This window comes from Lycium barbarum, chromosome 6, assembly GCF_019175385.1.
Source record: "Lycium barbarum isolate Lr01 chromosome 6, ASM1917538v2, whole genome shotgun sequence".
Classification (NCBI taxonomy): Eukaryota; Viridiplantae; Streptophyta; class Magnoliopsida; order Solanales; family Solanaceae; genus Lycium; species Lycium barbarum.
Window position 1 is genome coordinate 106,703,209 of NC_083342.1, and position 18,998 is coordinate 106,722,206.

General features: G+C 35.5%; 3 protein-coding genes across 5 annotated transcripts; all 3 read left to right on the forward strand.

The window, feature by feature from the left end:
* Positions 1-1,063: 1,063 nt before the first annotated feature.
* LOC132644341 (uncharacterized) lies at positions 1,064-2,236 on the forward strand. The gene is made up of 2 exons (XM_060360937.1): positions 1,064-1,079; positions 1,698-2,236. Exons 1-2 carry the CDS (start codon positions 1,064-1,066, stop codon positions 2,234-2,236), a joined length of 555 nt encoding a protein of 184 aa, XP_060216920.1.
* Positions 2,237-2,297: 61 nt separating this feature from the next.
* Positions 2,298-3,338, forward strand: LOC132644342 (uncharacterized). The gene is made up of 2 exons (XM_060360938.1): positions 2,298-2,895; positions 3,271-3,338. The coding sequence occupies exons 1-2, from the start codon at positions 2,298-2,300 to the stop codon at positions 3,336-3,338; spliced, it is 666 nt and encodes a 221-aa protein (XP_060216921.1).
* A 6,476-nt stretch (positions 3,339-9,814) lies between these two features.
* LOC132645270 (annexin D3-like) lies at positions 9,815-13,846 on the forward strand. Of its 3 annotated transcripts, none has more exons than XM_060362169.1 (6): positions 9,815-9,992; positions 11,239-11,402; positions 12,043-12,270; positions 12,485-12,697; positions 12,791-12,880; positions 13,277-13,846. In XM_060362169.1, the coding sequence occupies exons 1-6, from the start codon at positions 9,917-9,919 to the stop codon at positions 13,478-13,480; spliced, it is 975 nt and encodes a 324-aa protein (XP_060218152.1). In that variant the 5' UTR covers positions 9,815-9,916; the 3' UTR covers positions 13,481-13,846. The 3 variants fall into 3 exon arrangements, with proteins under 3 accessions (XP_060218152.1, XP_060218153.1, XP_060218154.1); XM_060362170.1 differs by having other exon boundaries at positions 9,819-9,992; positions 11,257-11,402; XM_060362171.1 differs by lacking the exon at positions 9,815-9,992 and adding an exon at positions 10,039-10,431 and having other exon boundaries at positions 11,257-11,402.
* Positions 13,847-18,998: the final 5,152 nt, after the last annotated feature.

An 18,998-nucleotide genomic window follows, 5' to 3' on the forward strand; every position in this document is an offset into this window, starting at 1 on the left:
AACAGGAATTAGTAAGTCTTATACAGCTAAGCTTTGATTTGCCCTCTCCCAGCATTCAATTATTTATTTGTCTCGATCATGTTCAAGTGACATGCAAATATGTAAGCTTTTACATGGCTTGCAGCTTGCTTCCTTTTTACAATACAATTACTACTATTATATTTGATTTGTTTTCTTTTTCCAATGTGCATGGACTTGCTTTGGAGTCAACTAGGAGGATTCTTTTATTTCTTTCCCTTGCTTTTAGTCAAGAAAAGGACAATGATAGCTACTTTTTCATCAGAAGGCACTGACATGTGAATCACATTAATGAATTTCAAGAAATTTGTTACGTAATTTCAAAATATTACTCTTCAGATAAGTATCCAATGGTCAGAGTACGTGTTTGTTTATTATGCTCCAATTCTAAAGAAACCGCATAGTAGGAGCTAGCCGGTAGATCTTTAAGTCATCGTTTGGTAGGTAGTTAAAATTATTTCGGGATTATAATCTTGAGATTAATTTATTTTATATTTTGAAATTATTTTATCTTATTTTTTAAATGGGATAAAATAGTCTCAGGATAAGTGAGATAAGAAAAGATATCTCAGCTTATACTATGGGATGCCTTTTATACTTTGTTTGATACAAGGTATAAATTTATCTCAGGATAAATTTATACCTTCTACTAAATATGATACAAAAAATTAGTGCTGAAATATCCCAGCTTATACTATGCACCAAACGACCCTAAGTATGTTGAAATAGCAGTTTTGGGGCAATCTGTTCAAATCATGCGGTTTGATTATTATTCTTCTGTGCTGTACGTATTAGACTTTAGTATATAAAAATACTTTTAGTTACCAAAGAAATTTGTTGAAAGGTAATTAATTAAAATCATACAAAAACCAAAAAATAGGAAAAAGGAAGTGTGATCAATCCCTTATTCTTTTGGAATGCACCTTACAAATTTTGTTTCCTGGTTCCTTCCATATATATACTTCAAAATAACGTACATATCATTTAACAATATGAAAGGAACCAGGAAACAAAATTTGTATCACCTTTAAACAATGACCACATCATGGCTAGATTCACATGTAATAAGCAATCAAGCCAAACACTTACACTGAAAAGTGTGAGTGGACGACTTTTAATCAAAAATCTCAAATTTAAGCATAGAAATAAAAAAAAGTCTTATAGCGAGTGCTATATATCTTTAGTCATGAGATTATTCGCCACAAATTCAAATCTATCGGGACCTAATCGGTTTGAATAATGAATGATTAAGGTGAAAGACGAAAAAAATATCTAACCACACCAAATAAAAAAAATATGGTAATGTTAAATCTTTTTTTTTCTCCTTTTTTAAAAACACAATCTTGACTCAACTAATATTGTTCAAAATCGTTGTCTATTCTATCCGTTAGATTATGTAATATTATTTAGTCAAATATATTTTGTAATCTTCTATTTTAGGATAGCATATGTTAGAATTATTTAATCAAATTAGTTCCTAATTTGTAGCCTACAATTATGTTGTAAATCATGTATATCAACCCATTCAAGGGAACAGAATAATCAAGGAAAACATTTTCTTATATGGTATCAGACTAGGTTCTCCTAAAAACCCTAGCCCTTGGCCGCCGCCCCCCCCCCCCCCCCCCTCTCTTTTCATTTGCCTCTCCTTCGGCTATTCCCCCTCCTTTTCTCCATAGCTGACACCTTCAAGTTGCATCGTGCGACTACCGTCACCAATATCAAATCATGCATTCCTATTGTGCTTGACTACGAAGGAAGCCAATACAATAACTGGGCTACCCTCTTCAAGCTCCATTGTCGTGCAAACTTGGTCATTGACCACATCCTACCTCCTGCCTCCCCCACCGTGCCACCACCGGCAACTGCAGCTGAAAAACATGTTGCTAAGGCCCTATGGGAACGGCTAGATGACATTGTTCGGCAATGGATATATGGTACGATATCGAATGATCTTCTCAACACGATCATTCATCAAGAGGACACTGCAGCCGAAGCTTGGGACCGTCTTGTTCATCTCTTTCAGGACAACAAATCAGCTAGGGCTCTTGCTCTTGATGCAAAATTCACCAACACAAAATTGGTGGATTTTTCGAATGTGAAAGCATACTGCACCAGGCTGAAAGTTCTTGCAGACAATCTCGCCAACGGCGGTCAAAAAGTTTTCCGACGAACGACTTGTGCTTCGTCTTCTGCGAGGGTTGTCGGAGGAATATAAAACTTTTCGCACGACGGTGCAGCACCGTACTCTTCTCCCATCTTTTGACGTTGTCCGGTCGATGCTTGAGCTTGAGGAAGATAGCCATGCCGAGGACGCCATTCATGACTCCGACTCGAATGTTGCCCTTGTTTCCCGCAATGTTACTCCTCAGAATTTCTCAGGAAATGGACAGCCCAATAACTCTGCAAATAACTTCAACAATCGTGGGAATTCGCAGAATCGTGGAAAGGAAAATAACCGCGGTCGCAGCGGCGGCAACCTCAACAACCGCGGTGGCAGCAGCAATGGACAAAGCAGCGGCGGGGGCAGCAGCACCAATGCACAGGCATACCAGCCCGCCGCGTCACAACAGCAGGGACCCACTGCCCCGTCGTGGTATTTTCCACCGTGGGCAGCTTGGGGGCAACAGCCGTGGGCTACTCCACCGTGCCCGTACCCCACGGCTGGGTGGCAGCAGTCGCATCCAGCTCCTTCGCAGCAGGGAGTTCTTGGTCCTCGTCCTCCACAGTCGTTCTACTCGTCAGCCTCGTCATCACATGGTGGGTATGCGCCCACAGATATTGATCAAGCTATGCACACAATGTCTTTGAATCCGCCCGATGACAAGAATTGGTACATGGACACCGGAGCCACATCTCATATGACCAACTCCCAAGGTACTCTCTTGTTTTATTATCAATTGAGCAAAAATAATGGCATTGTTGTTGGTAATGGTAACATGATTCCAATTCGTGGTTATGGTCATACATCCCTTCAAGAAAATCCCTCTTTAAAACTGAAAAATGTCTTACATGCACCTAAACTCATCAAAAACCTTATTTCCGTTCGTAAATTTACTATCGATAATATGGTTTCTGTTGAATTTGATCCTTTTGGTTTTTATGTGAAGGATTTACGGACGGGGAGCAAACTCATGAGATGTGAGAGTTCGGGTGATCTTTATCCATTCTTCAAAAAATTTCGAGCCATCTCGTCTTCCGCACCATCTGCTTTTAATGTCATCTTTCCTCATATATGGCACTCCCGTTTAGGTCATCCAGGGAATGTTATTCTTAGTTCTTTACGTAGTAGTAATTTGATTGAATGTAATAAGGCTTGAAACAATGTTTATCATTCTTGCCCTCTGGGGAAATTAATTAAATTGCCTTTTTATGACTCTCTTTCAACTACTACTATGCCCTTTGACATTGTTCACAGTGATTTATGGACTTCACCTATTCTTAGCTCTTCAAGTCACAGATATTATGTTTTATTTCTTGATAATTACACTAATTTTCTTTGGACTTTTCCCATCAAAACAAAGTCCCAAGTTTATAATTGCTTCTTGTCTTTCCGGACTTTCATTCGCACTCAGTTTGAAAAAGAAATCAAAACCTTTCAATGTGACAACGGGCGTGAATTTGACAATGGTCCTTTTCATAAGTTTTGTGAACAAAACGGGATGCTTTTCCGCTATTCTTGTCCCCACACTTCCCCCCAAAATGGTAAGGCGGAACGGAAAATTAAATCCATCAATAATATTGTTCGTACACTTCTTGCCCATGCATCTATGCCCCCTCCTATTGGCATCACGCCTTGGCCATGGCAACGTACCTCTACAATATTCTCCCTTCTAAACTTTTAGCATATAAGACACCCACTCACATTCTTTATCAAAAGAATCCATCCTACTCTCATCTCCGAGTCTTTGGTTGTCTATGCTTTCCTCTCTTTCCCTCCACACAAATTCATAAGTTGCAGTCTAGGTCCACTTTGTGTGTCTTCCTAGGATATCCTTCCAATCATCGGGGGTACAAATGCTATGACTTAGCGAGCCGAAAAATAATCATAGCCCGGCATGTGTGGTTTGATGAAAATTCCTTTCCATTTTCACAAATAAATACTCCATCTCCTACCTCATATGAATTTTTGGATGATGATAATTCCCCATTGAGAATTCAATTGTTGCATGACCAGGCCACTGCTCCGCCAATGCAGCCCCCTCCCTCTCGTGCAACCCACCACCCGAGCCCCCCCCCCCCTCTCGTGCAACCCACCACCCGAGCCCCCCCCCCCCCCCCCCCCCCCACCTCCTCTCCTTCTTCGTCGACTGCCCAACAATCCACCTCCACTGCCCCAGCTGCCCGCCAGCCTCTTCAGCCCACTGTCACGGCCCCCACGGCAATCCCCCCACTGCCAGCCCCTCCCTCTCCCACGCTGCCCCACCACGGTAGCAGCACCCTCCCTACCAGCCCCCCACCCGTTCATCACATGACTACACGTAGTCAACATGGGATTTTTAAGCCGAACTTGAAATACCATAATCAAGCCTTAAGTGTCACCAACAATTCCACCTCCCCCATTCCTCGGAATCCCGTTGGTGCCCTTAATGACCCGAATTGGAAAAATGCTATGCAAGATGAATATAATGCTCTTATTGATAGTAAGACTTGGGATTTGGTCCCTCGTCCTCCAAATGCTAATATTATTCGGTCTTTATGGATTTTTCGGCATAAAAAGAAATCTGAAGGTTCTTTTGAGAGGCATAAAGCCCGTGTTGTAGGTGATGGCAGGTCTCAACGGGAAGGTGTTGATTGTGACGAGACTTTCAGTCCGGTGGTCAAGCCGGCAACTATCCGTGTTGTTCTTACTATTGCTTTATCTCACTCTTGGCCCATTCACCAGCTTGATGTAAAGAATGCTTTCTTACATGGCAACTTGAATGAGACTGTCTATATGTATCAGCCTCTGGGATTCCGGGATCTGGCTCGTCCTGACCATGTCTGTCTCTTGCGTAAGTTTCTTTATGAAGCAGGCACCACGGGCTTGGTATCAGCGTTTTGCTGAGTATGTGGCAACCATTGGTTTCTCGCATAGTACATCTGACAACTCTCTCTTCACTTATTGTCGTGGAAAAGATATTGCTTACATTTTATTATATGTGGATGATATTATTCTAACTGCATCTTCAGACTCTCTCAGACTCGGTATTATGTCCAAGTTAGCTACGGAATTTGCAATGAAAGACTTGGGTCCGTTGAGCTATTTTTTGGGGATTGCTGTCTCCCGGGACAAAAATAATCTCTTTATGTCTCAGAGTTCTTATGCAGAGGATATTCTTGACAGAGCAGGCATGTCACAGTGTAAGCCTTGCCCCACTCCGGTTGACACAAAGGGCAAACTCAGGGCTTCTTCAAGCGCCCCGTATGAGGATCCTACGAAGTATCGTCGTCTGGCCGGTGCTTTGCAATACTTGACATTCACTCGGCCGGACATATCATACACCGTTCAACAGGTTTGTTTGTTTATGCATGACCCCAAAGTCCAACATATGGAAGCATTAAAACACATCTTGCGTTACATTCGAGGTACGATTGACTTTGGCACACATTTATACAAATCCTCTCTACAGTCACTACTATCATATACATATGCTGATTGGGGAGGATGTCCAGACACTCGACGCTCCACATCGGGTTATTGTGTCTATCTTGGGGATAACTTGATTTCTTGGTCTTCCAAGCGCCAACCTACTCTATCCAAGTCAAGTGCTGAAGCAGAATACAGAGGGGTTGCTAATGTTGTCTCTGAATCTTGTTGGATTCGTAATCTGTTGCTTGAACTCAATTGTCCTATTCGTAAAGCAACTTTGGTCTATTGTGATAATGTGAGTGCCATTAACTTGTCTGGAAATCCGGTACAACATCAACGTACCAAGCATATTGAAATGGACATTCACTCTGTTCGTGAAAAGGTTAGACGTGGCGAAGTTCGTGTCCTACATGTTCCGTCCCGTTATCAGATTGCTGACATCTTCACCAAAGGTCTTCCGCGTGTACTATTTGATGATTTTCGAGACAGTCTAACTAATCGTAAACCTCCCGCTTCGACTGCGGGGGTGTGTTAGATTATGTAATATTATTTAGTCAAATATATTTTATAATCTTCTATTTTAGGATAGCATATGTTAGAATTATTTAGTCAAATTAGTTCCTAATTTGTAACCTACAATTATGTTGTAAATCATGTATATCAACCCATTCAAGAGAACAAAATAATCAAGGAAAACATTCTCTTACACTATCAAATATCAATCAATCCGTGCTAGGAGCAATCCCTACTGTGGCACCACAACAATTGCATGTTACTCATTAATATTATATCATCGCTAGTATAGACAAGTGTAGTGTTGCCCTTTCAACCAAAAAACAGATAATATATTTTTTATTACTCACTGTATCATATTATATTTTTCTTGGAAACTCATTTACATCGTGTAGCTTTGACCCGATACTACGCGTATTCTTTAGACATCATTTTGTTCAAACAAAACTTGGTATTATAATTTTCTAGCGTAACTTAGTTATAGAATTAGATGCTTCTTTTTTGACATGATAAAATTTCAAGTGCTCATGATCAAAAGTAAATTAACTGGAAATTAACTGTTCTAAGTTGATTCAGGGGTAGTTATTATGAGATTTGAGTATTGAACAGTAAATACAGTATTTGGACTATTCAAGATAATTAATTATTTTGATAAATTAGGTTACCTTAATTTAGCGAAACGGAGGGAGTTAATACACAATACGTGTATAATAACTAGAAAATCAGCATATTGTTGATAAGGGTTGAGGGCCTGGCCATAATAAGTGTGAATGAAACTTGTGAACGAAATAGGAGAATGACTTATCACTTTATCATGATAATATAGCCAACCAAGCTACAGTAATTGATTTCGTTTTATTTCTTCTTTTCTAGTGTAGAATTCAAATCATTCACACTTATCAGATTAGGTGCCCTTTTTTAAAATCTACCATTTATTGTACAGAATTCACTCACCCGATTAATTTAGATTCACATTATATAAGATTTATTTATACAAAAAAGATGATCGGATCCCAACTAAAAACTTCAATCTGAAACCTCTTGTTAAAAATTGAGAGATCACATTGATTGCGACCATCAAACTTATTAGGTCCTCTTATTAACCTTGAGCTAAAGAAACGGAGGCCATTTTTTAAACATGGACACATGTACTATTGAATATAATCCTTAATTTTATAATATTATTTATTTTGATCCACAGTGTGAATAGCTTACTTTGATCCGGAAACAGTCGAAATACATAAAAGCCATTTGGTAAATGTAAAAAAGAAAAGGAAAAAACAATTTCAAACGTGAACTAATATACTATGCTTGAAGAAAAGGGGAGAAAGTGTATTTAATTGAATCACATGCATGACCATTAATGCAGCAAATTTGTTAAAAAGGTTACCTATAGGAGATATTATAAGAAAAACTTACTCCTTCCGGCACTTTTCACTTTCCGATATTCAAATTGCATGAACTTTGATCATCATTTTAAGATGTATTTTTTCATCAAATTGATATAAGAAAAATTGCAATTTATAACACTTTTTATGTAATTTTCAAATATATATAAATTTTAATATTAAAATATCAAGTAAATCTAATCCAATTTGACTTCAAAGTTTAGTCAAATTGACTTTCGAAAAATAAAAAGTGCCACATAAATTGAGACGGAGGGAGTACTTGCATTCAACAATTATTATTTACACAGAGACGGAACTAGAATTCGAAGCTTGTGGGTTCGGAGTTCTACTTCTTTAAAGTTATTGGGTTTTTTATTAATAATTTGTACATATTTGACAAAATTTTAATACAAATATATGATTCGAACAAAAGTTACTGGGTTCGGCCGAACCCACACCCGAAGGGCTGGCTCCGCCCCTGTTAATTTACATCATATAATATGTATCTCACATGTAAATTTTATAGTTTTAGTCATAATAAAATGATAAGTATATTTAAATTTATAGCTCTAAATAATAGTATATAGTCTGCTGTGATTATAAACGCGAATAAGTATCTTCTGTATGACTAATTCTGCTTTTCGTTTTTTTTTTTTTTGTCCTCCTCCTAATTTCTTCTTCAGCATATGAATCACATGGCTGACAAAAACTTCCGTCATATTATTATAATATTATATTAATTGCTCATCTTTTTACTGGTGACTGGTGAGATGGAATGATCAATTAGGTATGTATTAAAGTACGAAAAAGACAACTCCTATAACTTTCCAATGTGACGTCGATTATCCAATCCCGGTTACAGTTTTGTCAATCTCATTTTATGTGAAAGTATTATTACTAATTGAGAAGTTAAACAATTTTTTTTTTACTATTCAAATCATTAACTGTGTTAATTTTAATATTTTTTACGTAATTTTTAAATATGTAATTTATTTTAAAATATCTGAAAGATCTATATCAGAATTTATAGGTAAATTAAATATTTATTCACATAAATAGGTATATAGGAAATACTATTATAATTTCCATTGATCAAATTTATTCACAAATTTGAGAAAATAGAAGCTTCATTAAAAAAAATATATAGAGTAGCATTTTAAGCTTTGAAGGAACATATTCTTCTTCTTTTCTCTTTTGGTATATAGATTAATTATTTTTACTTTATCTTTATGGCTCCTTTTAGTTTTCTTTTACTTTATCAGATTCTTGTTCACTTTCCTTCACTTTATTTTCCCGTGAATATTTTATTTTGCTAATTAGCTAGACCCATTTTTAGACTATTAATTAATTGTCCATTGGCAAAATGGAGAATATTTGACATAATTTGATAAAACAATGCGGAATTGAACATAGATAGCTTTCAAATCTCAATATGCTAAAAAACATAACCCTTTCGTCACTTGCTAGGAGGAGCTTAATTTTCTTGTTGGCGGTTCTATTATAATTAATAAAAAGAAAGTCCAAGGAGGAAAACAAAAATGCTAATATAGCTTCTAGAATTTTGTTCAATTTGCAGGGACCTCAACAATTTTAATTTATTTGGGTACATTTATTCTTGTTGTTGATTTATCATTCGCTTAAGAAAAATATTCCGATGAGCAAAACTACAAATTAAAATGTACGTGTGCAAAACACCAATTATTTAATAATGTGAATGCGATTATGACTAAGCTCTTTCAATTAACAATGTGGGTGACTTAAAGTTGTCATGTTCAAGACATTTCATCGAAAAGAACTTCTTTTCTGATAATTCAAGAAAAAGGTTGATTCTGTTTCAATTTACATGTTGTCATACAAAGTAAACAAAAAAAATCAAAGTAAATTTAGTACTCAACAATAACAACAACATGCCCAGTAAAATCTTGGGATCAGGAAAGGTTAGAGTATTTGCAAATCTTACTTTTATGTTGAAAGATAAAAATTAAAAAGATTGTTTCCGGTAAACAAAATGAAAAATGCAGAAAAATATTTGAAAAATTTACGTCAAATGAAAGCTGGCTGAAAGGAAGATGATGCCCACCTATGATATCTAGGCAAACTGGAAATAATAATACAAGAAGATAAGCTTTACTGACAGGCTAACATTGATTTTAACAATTTTGAAAATGACATCCAATAATGTGTTGGATAAAAACAGAAGTAGGTGATATGAAAAGGAGTTTGAAGGAAGTGTAAACTCAACATCGGGGCATTATAGTCCAAACATATATTATAAGGGCATTAAGGGTAGATTTTGTTAAAAGTTAAGGGTCTTTTATTTCGTTTTTGCCCTTTTGGTAGAGGGAAAAATAACTGAAAGTGTTAAGAGAAACAGAAAGCAAATAACTTGCAATTTCAAGAAGTAATAAGTGAGGAAGAGAAGAAAATGGGTACATTGAGAATACCAGATGTTGTTCCTTCTCCAACTGAAGATTGTGAAACTCTTATGAAAGCCTTCAAAGGTGTCTCCACTTTCCTCCCTTTTCTTTTGTTTTACTTCCAGAGGACTTTCCTTTTTACATGTCATAAATATGCATGCGTGATTGTACATGTAACGTCAATCCTCAACCAAGTTTTTGATTCATATATACTCAACAAGTTGATGGAACAGTTTTTGGGGTTGGAGGTGGGAGTAGGTCAGCAGTGGCGGACACAGAATTTTTACCGGGAAATTCATCATTTACTATAAATACATTAAAAGAAAATTGACCTTGTATATCAAGTAATGAGTTCGAATAAACTCCCTTCCGTCCCTCTAGCATCACCCCTAGGTGGGTTGGGATAATTCTTTGGTATTTAACTTTGGGAGCATATTTTGGTTCCAGGACTCCTTCTTTGTTGAACTTTTTTTTAAAATAAGCATGATGTTCAGTCTAGCTTGGGTGGAGACTAATCCATCAGGTAACTACCTGCTACCTCCCACCATCACAAGTACGGGTAACTCGTTAGCTCCCGTTTGGCTATAAGTTCACTTTTTTCAGAAATATTTTCAAAACATTGTTTGGTTATAAAAAGTGACCAGTTTTTGGGCAGTTTTTTAAGATGAATCTTTCAAATTTCAAAAAGTGGTTTAGACTAATTTTTCAAGTTTTCAACTCACAAAACTTCAACTTCTTTTCAAGTAACATGCATCTCCAAACACAATTTCAACTTCCCAAAAACCATTTTTCATCTCATTTTCGTTTTTTTTTTTTTTCAAGTTTCAACCAAATCTATGTCCAAAACGCTAGCTAAGTATATGAGAATAATTTCACCTGATGTCTCGTTCGCTGGAATTAGAACCTCCTCGTTCAAAAGGACGCATCCTTGGGGCTGAGGGGCTTGTTTTATTGATTTTTTTTTTCTCTTATAGTTCTTGAATTTCTGTACTGTTTGGTGCTTGATTGCATGATTAATGCGCTTAATTCTTTTCATCAATTGAATCCTACAGTGACTATTTTAATTGCTGAAATATGATCATGTGGAAGTGTGTAAGTTTGTCTTTGTTGATATTATTTGATCAGTGCAAATTTGATATGCTAATTGCAATTTGGTTCTGCACTGATAGTAAGAAAGACATTAGCTACTGGTTGTCTCCATGTGCAAAAAAAGTACTAGTAGCAATTTAATTGGGAAAAATAAAACAGCCCCCTGCCCCATTGCCCCATCTGACTCTGTGTTTTTTAATATGTCTTATCTTTTTGTTCGTTGTATAAAGACGGGGATTAGTTAAGTGGTTTTGTGTAGGACTGGGAACAAATGAGAAGTCAGTAATATCGGTGTTGGGGCACAGAAATGCAAGCCAGAGGAAGAAGATCAGAGAAACCTATCAGCAACTTTACAACAAGTCCCTTGTTGATGACATTTATTCTGAGTTGTCTGGTGATTTCAGGGTACAATCTCTTTTCTTACATTTCCTAGACCTAATTATTTGTTCACTTCCGTAATGGACTCACAAATTAATAGCTTTAGCACACTAGAATGTTAATCCTTATAGGCCACTTTCTGTATCTAGCTTTACTTTTATTTGATTCTCTGAGTTTACTGTTTTGAGGCTAAGTTCGGAATGTTTTGAAAATTTGATGTAAATTTTGGTTGCTTTTTTTCTGGTGCTAGTCAAAATGGCAACATTGTGACATTGATTGAGTTTTAAATAGCACGCCCTTTTAGTAGAACTTGTAGTCCCTTAATTGAATTGTTCTTTTCAATGATATTTAGTATCAACGACTGTCCTTGCTTCTCCATCTCCTTTAAATCATTTCTAGTGTGTTAATCATAAGTAGAGGAAGCAGCTGAAGATTTAGCCCTATTACTGTAAACTGTTTTCTTTAAATGCTAGTAAGAAAACCTTAAGGTGAAAATTTCCGAGAGGTATAGCTTATCCCTTGGTATTTTTCTAGAATGCCTATCAGATTACTATATCTGCAGCAGAATGCAATTTCAGTCTCTATTTGAGCATGGTTGTTTCTATCTATTTGAGCATGGTTGTTTCTAAGTATAAAAGTGCTAATTTTAGCTTTCCATGTGTGACAGAAAGCTGTCGTCCTGTGGACATACGAGCCTTCTGAAAGAGATGCACGGCTAGCAAATGAAGCCTTAAAGTCAAGAAAGAAAACCATCACCCAATTCCAAGTGATAGTAGAGATAGCTTGTGCATCATCTCCTGATCATCTGGTCGCGGTGAGACAAGCATATTGTGGCCTTTTCAACCATTCACTTGAAGAAGATATCACAGCAAATGTCCCTATGCCCGTACAAAAGGTATGTATGGTCAATTTCGTCTGAATTAGCTAAAGACACTATTCTCAGTGTCTTAAAAATAGAGCTGGTGGGGTAAATGCAGAGTACTCGAGACATCTTACCTTTCTGATGATTCATTATCAGTTAACTAGTACTCTTTCTGATGATTTCTTTGCCATGTTGAGTTGCATTATAGTGATTTCTATGAATTGATGTGTTGTGTGGATCTTGCCAGATTCTTATCGGTCTAGTCAGGTCTTATAGATATGATAAAGAATTGGTGGATCCTAGTATTGCAAATGCAGAAGCTGCTATCCTTCGAGAAGCCATTCGGACAAAGCAGTTGGATCGTGATGATTTTCTTATCATACTCAGCACAAGGAATGTTCATCAGCTGAGAGCAACTTTTGAGTGCTACAAGCAAAATTATGGATTCCCCATTGACCAGGTTACATTTCTTGCAAGCTGCCTATGTAACCTTCTTTTTAAAGTGCTACTTGCTCATCTTGTCTCTTTTGTCTATTTTTATGTTCATTTACAGGACATTAAGAGCTGTGGAAAAGGTCTGTTAGAATCTATACTGAAGGTGGTTATCTGGTGCATTGATTCACCAGAGAAACATTTTGCTGAGGTAATTAAACACGGCACAGCTTCTTCTCTTCTGTTTTTTGGTTGAAGTATTTTGCTGTTTTTGAAACCTTTTTATGTCACTTCTGTCAAAATACCAACAAAAGCCTACCTTCTTTTAATGAAGTTAATGCAAGCACTGAAGCACATAGTCCTGTCGAATTACTTCTATGCGATCACAATTTTTTAGTGCTATCAGAGTGCATATTGATATTCTGGTTAGACTTAACTTAAATAATCATTAGCATCATATGATGAGATGAGACAACCTTAAATTTAAATTTGCTACAATTTACCATGAAGAGCATTTGGTACATAGCATCATGTAATTCATTTTTACAGATCAATGTCAGTAAAGTACCTTCTTTTAAATATAATCTTGTATGCTGGCATTGGTCAGGTTGTCAGAGCCTCGGTTGTCGGGTTAGGAACTGATGAGGATTCACTAACTAGAGCCATTGTAACTCGAGCTGAAGTTGATATGATGAAAGTAAGGGGAGAGTATTTCATCGCGAACAAAACTAGCCTTGATAATGCAGTTATTGATGACACGTCAGGCGATTACAGGAAGTTCCTCATGACATTGCTAGGTGACAAAGTTTAGATCCTTGGACCTGATCATTGAGTTGTAGTCTTTCAATACTATGATTCTACTTTGTATGATTTGAAAATGCTACATGAACATTTAAGGGTAGATTGTTTATGAAAAAACTAATGGTTGGAGAGTGACAGTGTGTATAAGTTTGTGGATTGTCACTTGCTTGTGAGTGAATAGCAGCTTTTGTTCCTTAAGGAGTGGAAATGTGCTGAGGAATTTAAAACACAAAAGGAAGAAAAAAGAAAGTAAGAAGTGACAAAAGAATGGGATCCAGCAGAAATTATTGATATTCAATGATACAATTTGTGTAGTACTTGGATCATTAGCATTTTCAAGATTGTTGGGTAATAAAATTATTCAAATTTTAAGCAATGCGTGTCCATTAGTCTGCGAAGATGAGTTTCTCACACATTAACTGAACCCTAATTTCGGTTGACAAAATTAATTTCGAAAGCAAATCAAATTACAATGTATCTATCATCTAAAAAAAATTCTTGAAAGAGCACAATTTTGGTTTCTGCTTATGTTGTTACATTCTAAGGTTAAAATATCATAAACATTCAAAAATTTTATGTTGTTGGAGAGCCCCATTCCAGAAAGATGGCTGCAAATATATTCTTTGTAGAAGTGTGTATGCAAGAATCAGCTTTTGGCAATTTTATAGTAAGTAGTTTAAAAGAGCTACATGATACTATTTAATTTTCGAAATTAGATACTTTCTGCAATGAGGTACAGTACAATTTACGTTATTTAAGTTTAGGGAATATTTAAGCACACTTTACTTTAATCTACTAAATATACCTTCTTGTTCTTGGAGAATTCAATAGATGGTGCATCTTTTACGACCGCGTGGAAGATGATATAGTACTAATCAAATGCCACCATATGTTGCTGCAGTCATACTAGTATTAGAATCATACTATGGTTTCAGCTACACAACTTAACAAAACGACACAAAAAGTAAGTTTGCATCATAAATAATGTTGATAGACAATCATATTTGGACGCAATGTTTAGACTTGCAACTATAGTTTATAAACCGTTACTCTTGGTGGCATTGTGCGTATCAACTTTAGTATTTTATCGGTGCCTTTGTAGAATAGAGACATCGCGGCTTCATATATCAAATATTTCAACAGCGTTACATTCCTGTATTTTACATATCCATACGATTGATCCTATGGTTTTCGAAATATTATAAAAAGAAGTGCTTCGAAACTTTTCTTCTGTATGAATCGTATTATTTCATTCCAAATACTTCTTGATACCTCTCAAGGAAAATCTCGGATTTGAATTCCAATTTGATGTGTTAGTATGAGCTTATCCATGCTGCTAGGGGCAAGGTGCTAAAAAAAGTTTCACGTGAACTCATGGTCACCCGATTAAACTCGGTATATTATGTGTATAATTCTTAAAATATATCTAGTATTACCTTTTGGAACACATGCTACAAAAGCTTATTGGTACACTTGATTGAAAGTTAAGTTATTTATCTAGAGGTTCAACGATCAATCCCCACTTAGTGCACATTCTCTTCCTCCTTTTTTTAGTAGTGAACTCATCTTCGAGAAATCCTAGATTAGCATATACATGCAGCTATGCACTCTTTGAATAGGAATCTCTTTTTTTAAAGATCTAAGTTTTCATGAATATATTGGTAAAATACACTGAACATAATTACTTCCTTAAGGTAGATTTTACTGAGAATAAAAACTTTGTTTGGGAGGGGAGAGGGGTTCAATCTTTTGCACGGATTGGCCTTCAAAGGCGCTGGTCTTTAATTTTTGGCTCTCAAATTGCTGGTGTTTAATTCTTTCGTTTCACTTAAAAAAGTGGTCGAAAATATCCCGAGGTTCTGTGTTCGAAACCTTGCTCAGTAAAAAAAAAATGGCAAGACAAGTCTTCGCGAAAAGTTTGTCTTACAAGGCAGAATTGCCTTCAGAATTTGCCTTGAGGCAGAAGTTTGCCGTAAGGGAAAAAAAATATTTTGCCGTAAGTCAAAATAAAAATAAAAATATTACTCTGCTGGAATTCTACAAAAGTTAGGCCTTACTCTGATGGAATTCTACAAAATGCCCAAATAAGCCTAATTTTGCAACAAAACTTTGCCTTATAAATTTTTTTTGCTGAGATGAGATTAAAACCAAAACTTTGAGGTATTTTAAACGAACAGAAAAAATTAAAGACCAATTGTTTGAGGAGCAAAAATTAAAGACAACCCCAGAATAAGGACAACCGTTCAAATTGCTCGGGGAGTTTTGAAAGAGAAAGTTATGGAAATAAGAAGAGTAGTCCAATGGATTCCCAACAACCTGGCAAAGAGTGCCCAATGAAGGCCCAACAACAGAAATCTGTTTTTGTAAATGAAAGAAGAACAATTAGTAGGCGTTTGGACATCCAGTTTGAAACTATGGTTTGAAGTCATGAGATGAAATGAGCGTTTGGACATGTATTTCATTTCATGGTTTCAAACTCAAAATCATCCAAAAAGGCAACAACAACATACCCAGTGAAATCACACAATGGTCTGGGGAGAGTAAAGTGTACGCAGACCATACCCCTATCTCGGAAGACAGGGAGGCTGTTTCAAAAAGGCATGATTTGGGATTTCAAAAATTTTAAATATAAATCTTGACCCATAAGTTTATATTTTATAAAAAAAAATACCCATAAGTTGGTAAACATTTTTAACAATTACTCCCGCCAACCATTTACCAACCTCATTAACTTCCACCGACCTTTATTTATGTCTACCATATGGGAGGATTATATTAAAGAGTAGTTACATTATTATTCATGTTAAATTTTCGTTTTTATTGAACTAAAGCTTGATCAATTGATGTTGTATTATTTAGAAAGGTTTTCTAGTAGCGTATTAATTTTATTATAAACTATGACTTGCTCACTCGATAAGATTGTATAAGAATTGAAAATATTTTAATAGTTTTCACAACTTATGAAATTTTTATGTTTATAAAAAAAAATATAACTTAAGATATTCAAATATGATTTCAAACCGTCTCCAAACAGCTCCTTAAAATCGCTGACAACCAAAAACATTTGACTTTTCCTATAAATTAACCATTGAAAAATACATACAAAATCTATACTTTACATTTGATAATGTGCACAAAAGCTGCCGATTAATACATAATTAGACTAAGATATTCAAATTGGATTTATAGACTAACAACTGGAATCAATTGCGAAGAAGAAAAAAGAAAATAGAAGGAAACTTCTGGTCAATCGGAATTCTGTGACTAAATGATTTAACTTAAATATCATTCACGGATAAAGCCTCATGATTGAGCAAAGGAAAGGAAAGTGATGGGTCTGGCCCACGTTTATGTGTCCTGTTCTATATCCGACAAACGCTCCAAGTAATTTATGGCCCACCCAAACTTCCCCACCTACCCACTTCACGGCCCCGTCTACTTTGGTAACGAGTGGTCCCCTCATCCACCCCCCAACCCACCCTAAATAGCTTTGACCGTATTTGACAAAATTTCAAGAATATATATATTTATAACGGCGGATTCAGGATTTTAAGACGGAAGGGGCATCTTTATATTAACATAAACACTAATAAAAAAATTAATGATGACTGAGGGATAATACCGTATCAGATCGGTCATTAATAGCATAACAGTGATGAAAATATAAGTATGTAAGTTAAATATGCGTAATAAATAAAATTTAATATAGTGAAGCAAATGAAAGAGATAGCCCAGTTGCTAAAACTGTGGAACATGTGGTGAAAGTGCAGGTTCGAATTCGAATCTGGGCGAACTCATTTAATGCTTATTGTTTTCCTAAAAATGAGCTCAAAAAAATAAATAAAAGTGACATTCGGGTTCGATCCAGAGTGACATGTAAAGGAAGCAACAGTTGCAACTACCATCCCCAAAAGCACTTTCATTTGTTATATTGCACGATTAAATATATACTAATTTCTTAGTGGTCATTTGGTAGTAAGCCTAAATTATCCCAGGATTATAATCCCGAGACTAATTTATCCCATCTCTTGGATTATTTTATACAATCTAAAAGCTGGTATAAAATAATCCCGGGATAAATGGGATAAGAAGGGATATCCTAGCCTATACCAACGACCCCTTAAGGTATATACACACACACACATACATATATATATATATATATATATATATATATATATATATATATATAATTTTTTTCGAAGGGTGGGAGTGCACTGGGTCTGCCCCTGTATATATATCATATTCACGTGAGAGAACTTAAATCAAAACTTCTAATATAAAATATTGCTTAAAAATATCATTTTTACCATGCATAGTATGCATCTAACTAGTGGAGTGTAATGTGAATTTGGCATACACACGTATATAATTTTATATTTAATGAGAGGAAATGAGATCTCTTGCCTTTTACAATTTGAATAGAATAAAATAGCCTATAAAAAAATGAGATCTCTTAAACAATAATACCTACTCATTCTTCTCTCTTTTTTAGAAAAAAAAAATTGTCCTGCATATTTTTTCATTTACTTTACTTCAAAAATCCTAAAGTCTTTAAATACAATTAATCAACTTTTCCTCTTTTTCTATAAATGTGTAAAATCTTAATTAATAAATATGAAATTAACTTAAAATCAGTACATAACATTTTATCTTGAAAAGTTAACAAATATATATTTACACATGTTGTAGAAACTGTTTATTTAATGAATCATTCTTTAAAAATTAAGGATGATGATGGCTCATTCTTTTCGATCGACGATAATGGTTGTGAAGTGAGTTAGTAGTGGTTGTGTTCGGTGGACGTAACTGACGATGGTAATTGTGTGGAAGTGACTGACAGTGACAATGGTGTGCAATAGTGATTGTGATAGTTACGTAATCACAGTGAAAGCGTTTGGGTTATAGAGGCGGATGGTATTGGAGGTAGTAGAAATTGTTGGCAATGGCTACTGGTGGTGGTGGTGATATAAGTAGTTGGTGGCGATTGATAATAATGGTTGTGATATGGAAGTTGGTGGTTAGTGGAGGAGATTGGTGATTGAAGTAGTGGCGGAACAACCCGTTAGAAAGAGGGGTTGATTGAATCCCCTTTGAAAAATTATACTACATAAATGAACAAATAACATTTTTTTTTGTATATTTATATATCATTGCTGAATCACCTTAACAAGTGATATATACTTCATTCTATCATTTTTTTGAATCTTTTTTCCTTAAGTGATGTTGTTATCGCCAGATAAAAGTAGTTGATGGTGACGGTTGGCTGTACAGATAGTTAGTAGTGATGGTTGTCACTATAAAATTGATAGTTATTGTTGTGAATTGGCGGTGAATTAAAATCTGAATAATTTAGGTTCAAAACCAGTGAAGACAAATAAGATCTAGATATCTAAATACAATATTTTTTTTCTTTAAATTTTCGAAGTATTTGATTTGAAACATCATAAAATTAGATATAGCGAGATTGAATTTGACCCAATTAGTCATTCTAATTTTGACATTAAAACTTTCTTATTTTATTCAAA

What these genes read in the sequence shown, in the direction of transcription:
- LOC132644342 (XM_060360938.1), top strand. Translation starts at nt 2,298, where the DNA reads ATGCTTGAGCTTGAGGAAGATAGCCATGCCGAGGACGCCATTCATGAC. An exon ending in TCATATGACCAACTCCCAAG is followed by an intron (nt 2,896 to 3,270) that starts GTACTCTCTTGT and finishes ACTCCCGTTTAG; the next exon opens with GTCATCCAGGGAATGTTATT.
- LOC132645270 (XM_060362169.1), top strand. Translation starts at nt 9,917, where the DNA reads ATGGGTACATTGAGAATACCAGATGTTGTTCCTTCTCCAACTGAAGAT. An exon ending in AGTTGTCTGGTGATTTCAGG is followed by an intron (nt 11,403 to 12,042) that starts GTACAATCTCTT and finishes CATGTGTGACAG; the next exon opens with AAAGCTGTCGTCCTGTGGAC. An exon ending in TCCCTATGCCCGTACAAAAG is followed by an intron (nt 12,271 to 12,484) that starts GTATGTATGGTC and finishes GGATCTTGCCAG; the next exon opens with ATTCTTATCGGTCTAGTCAG.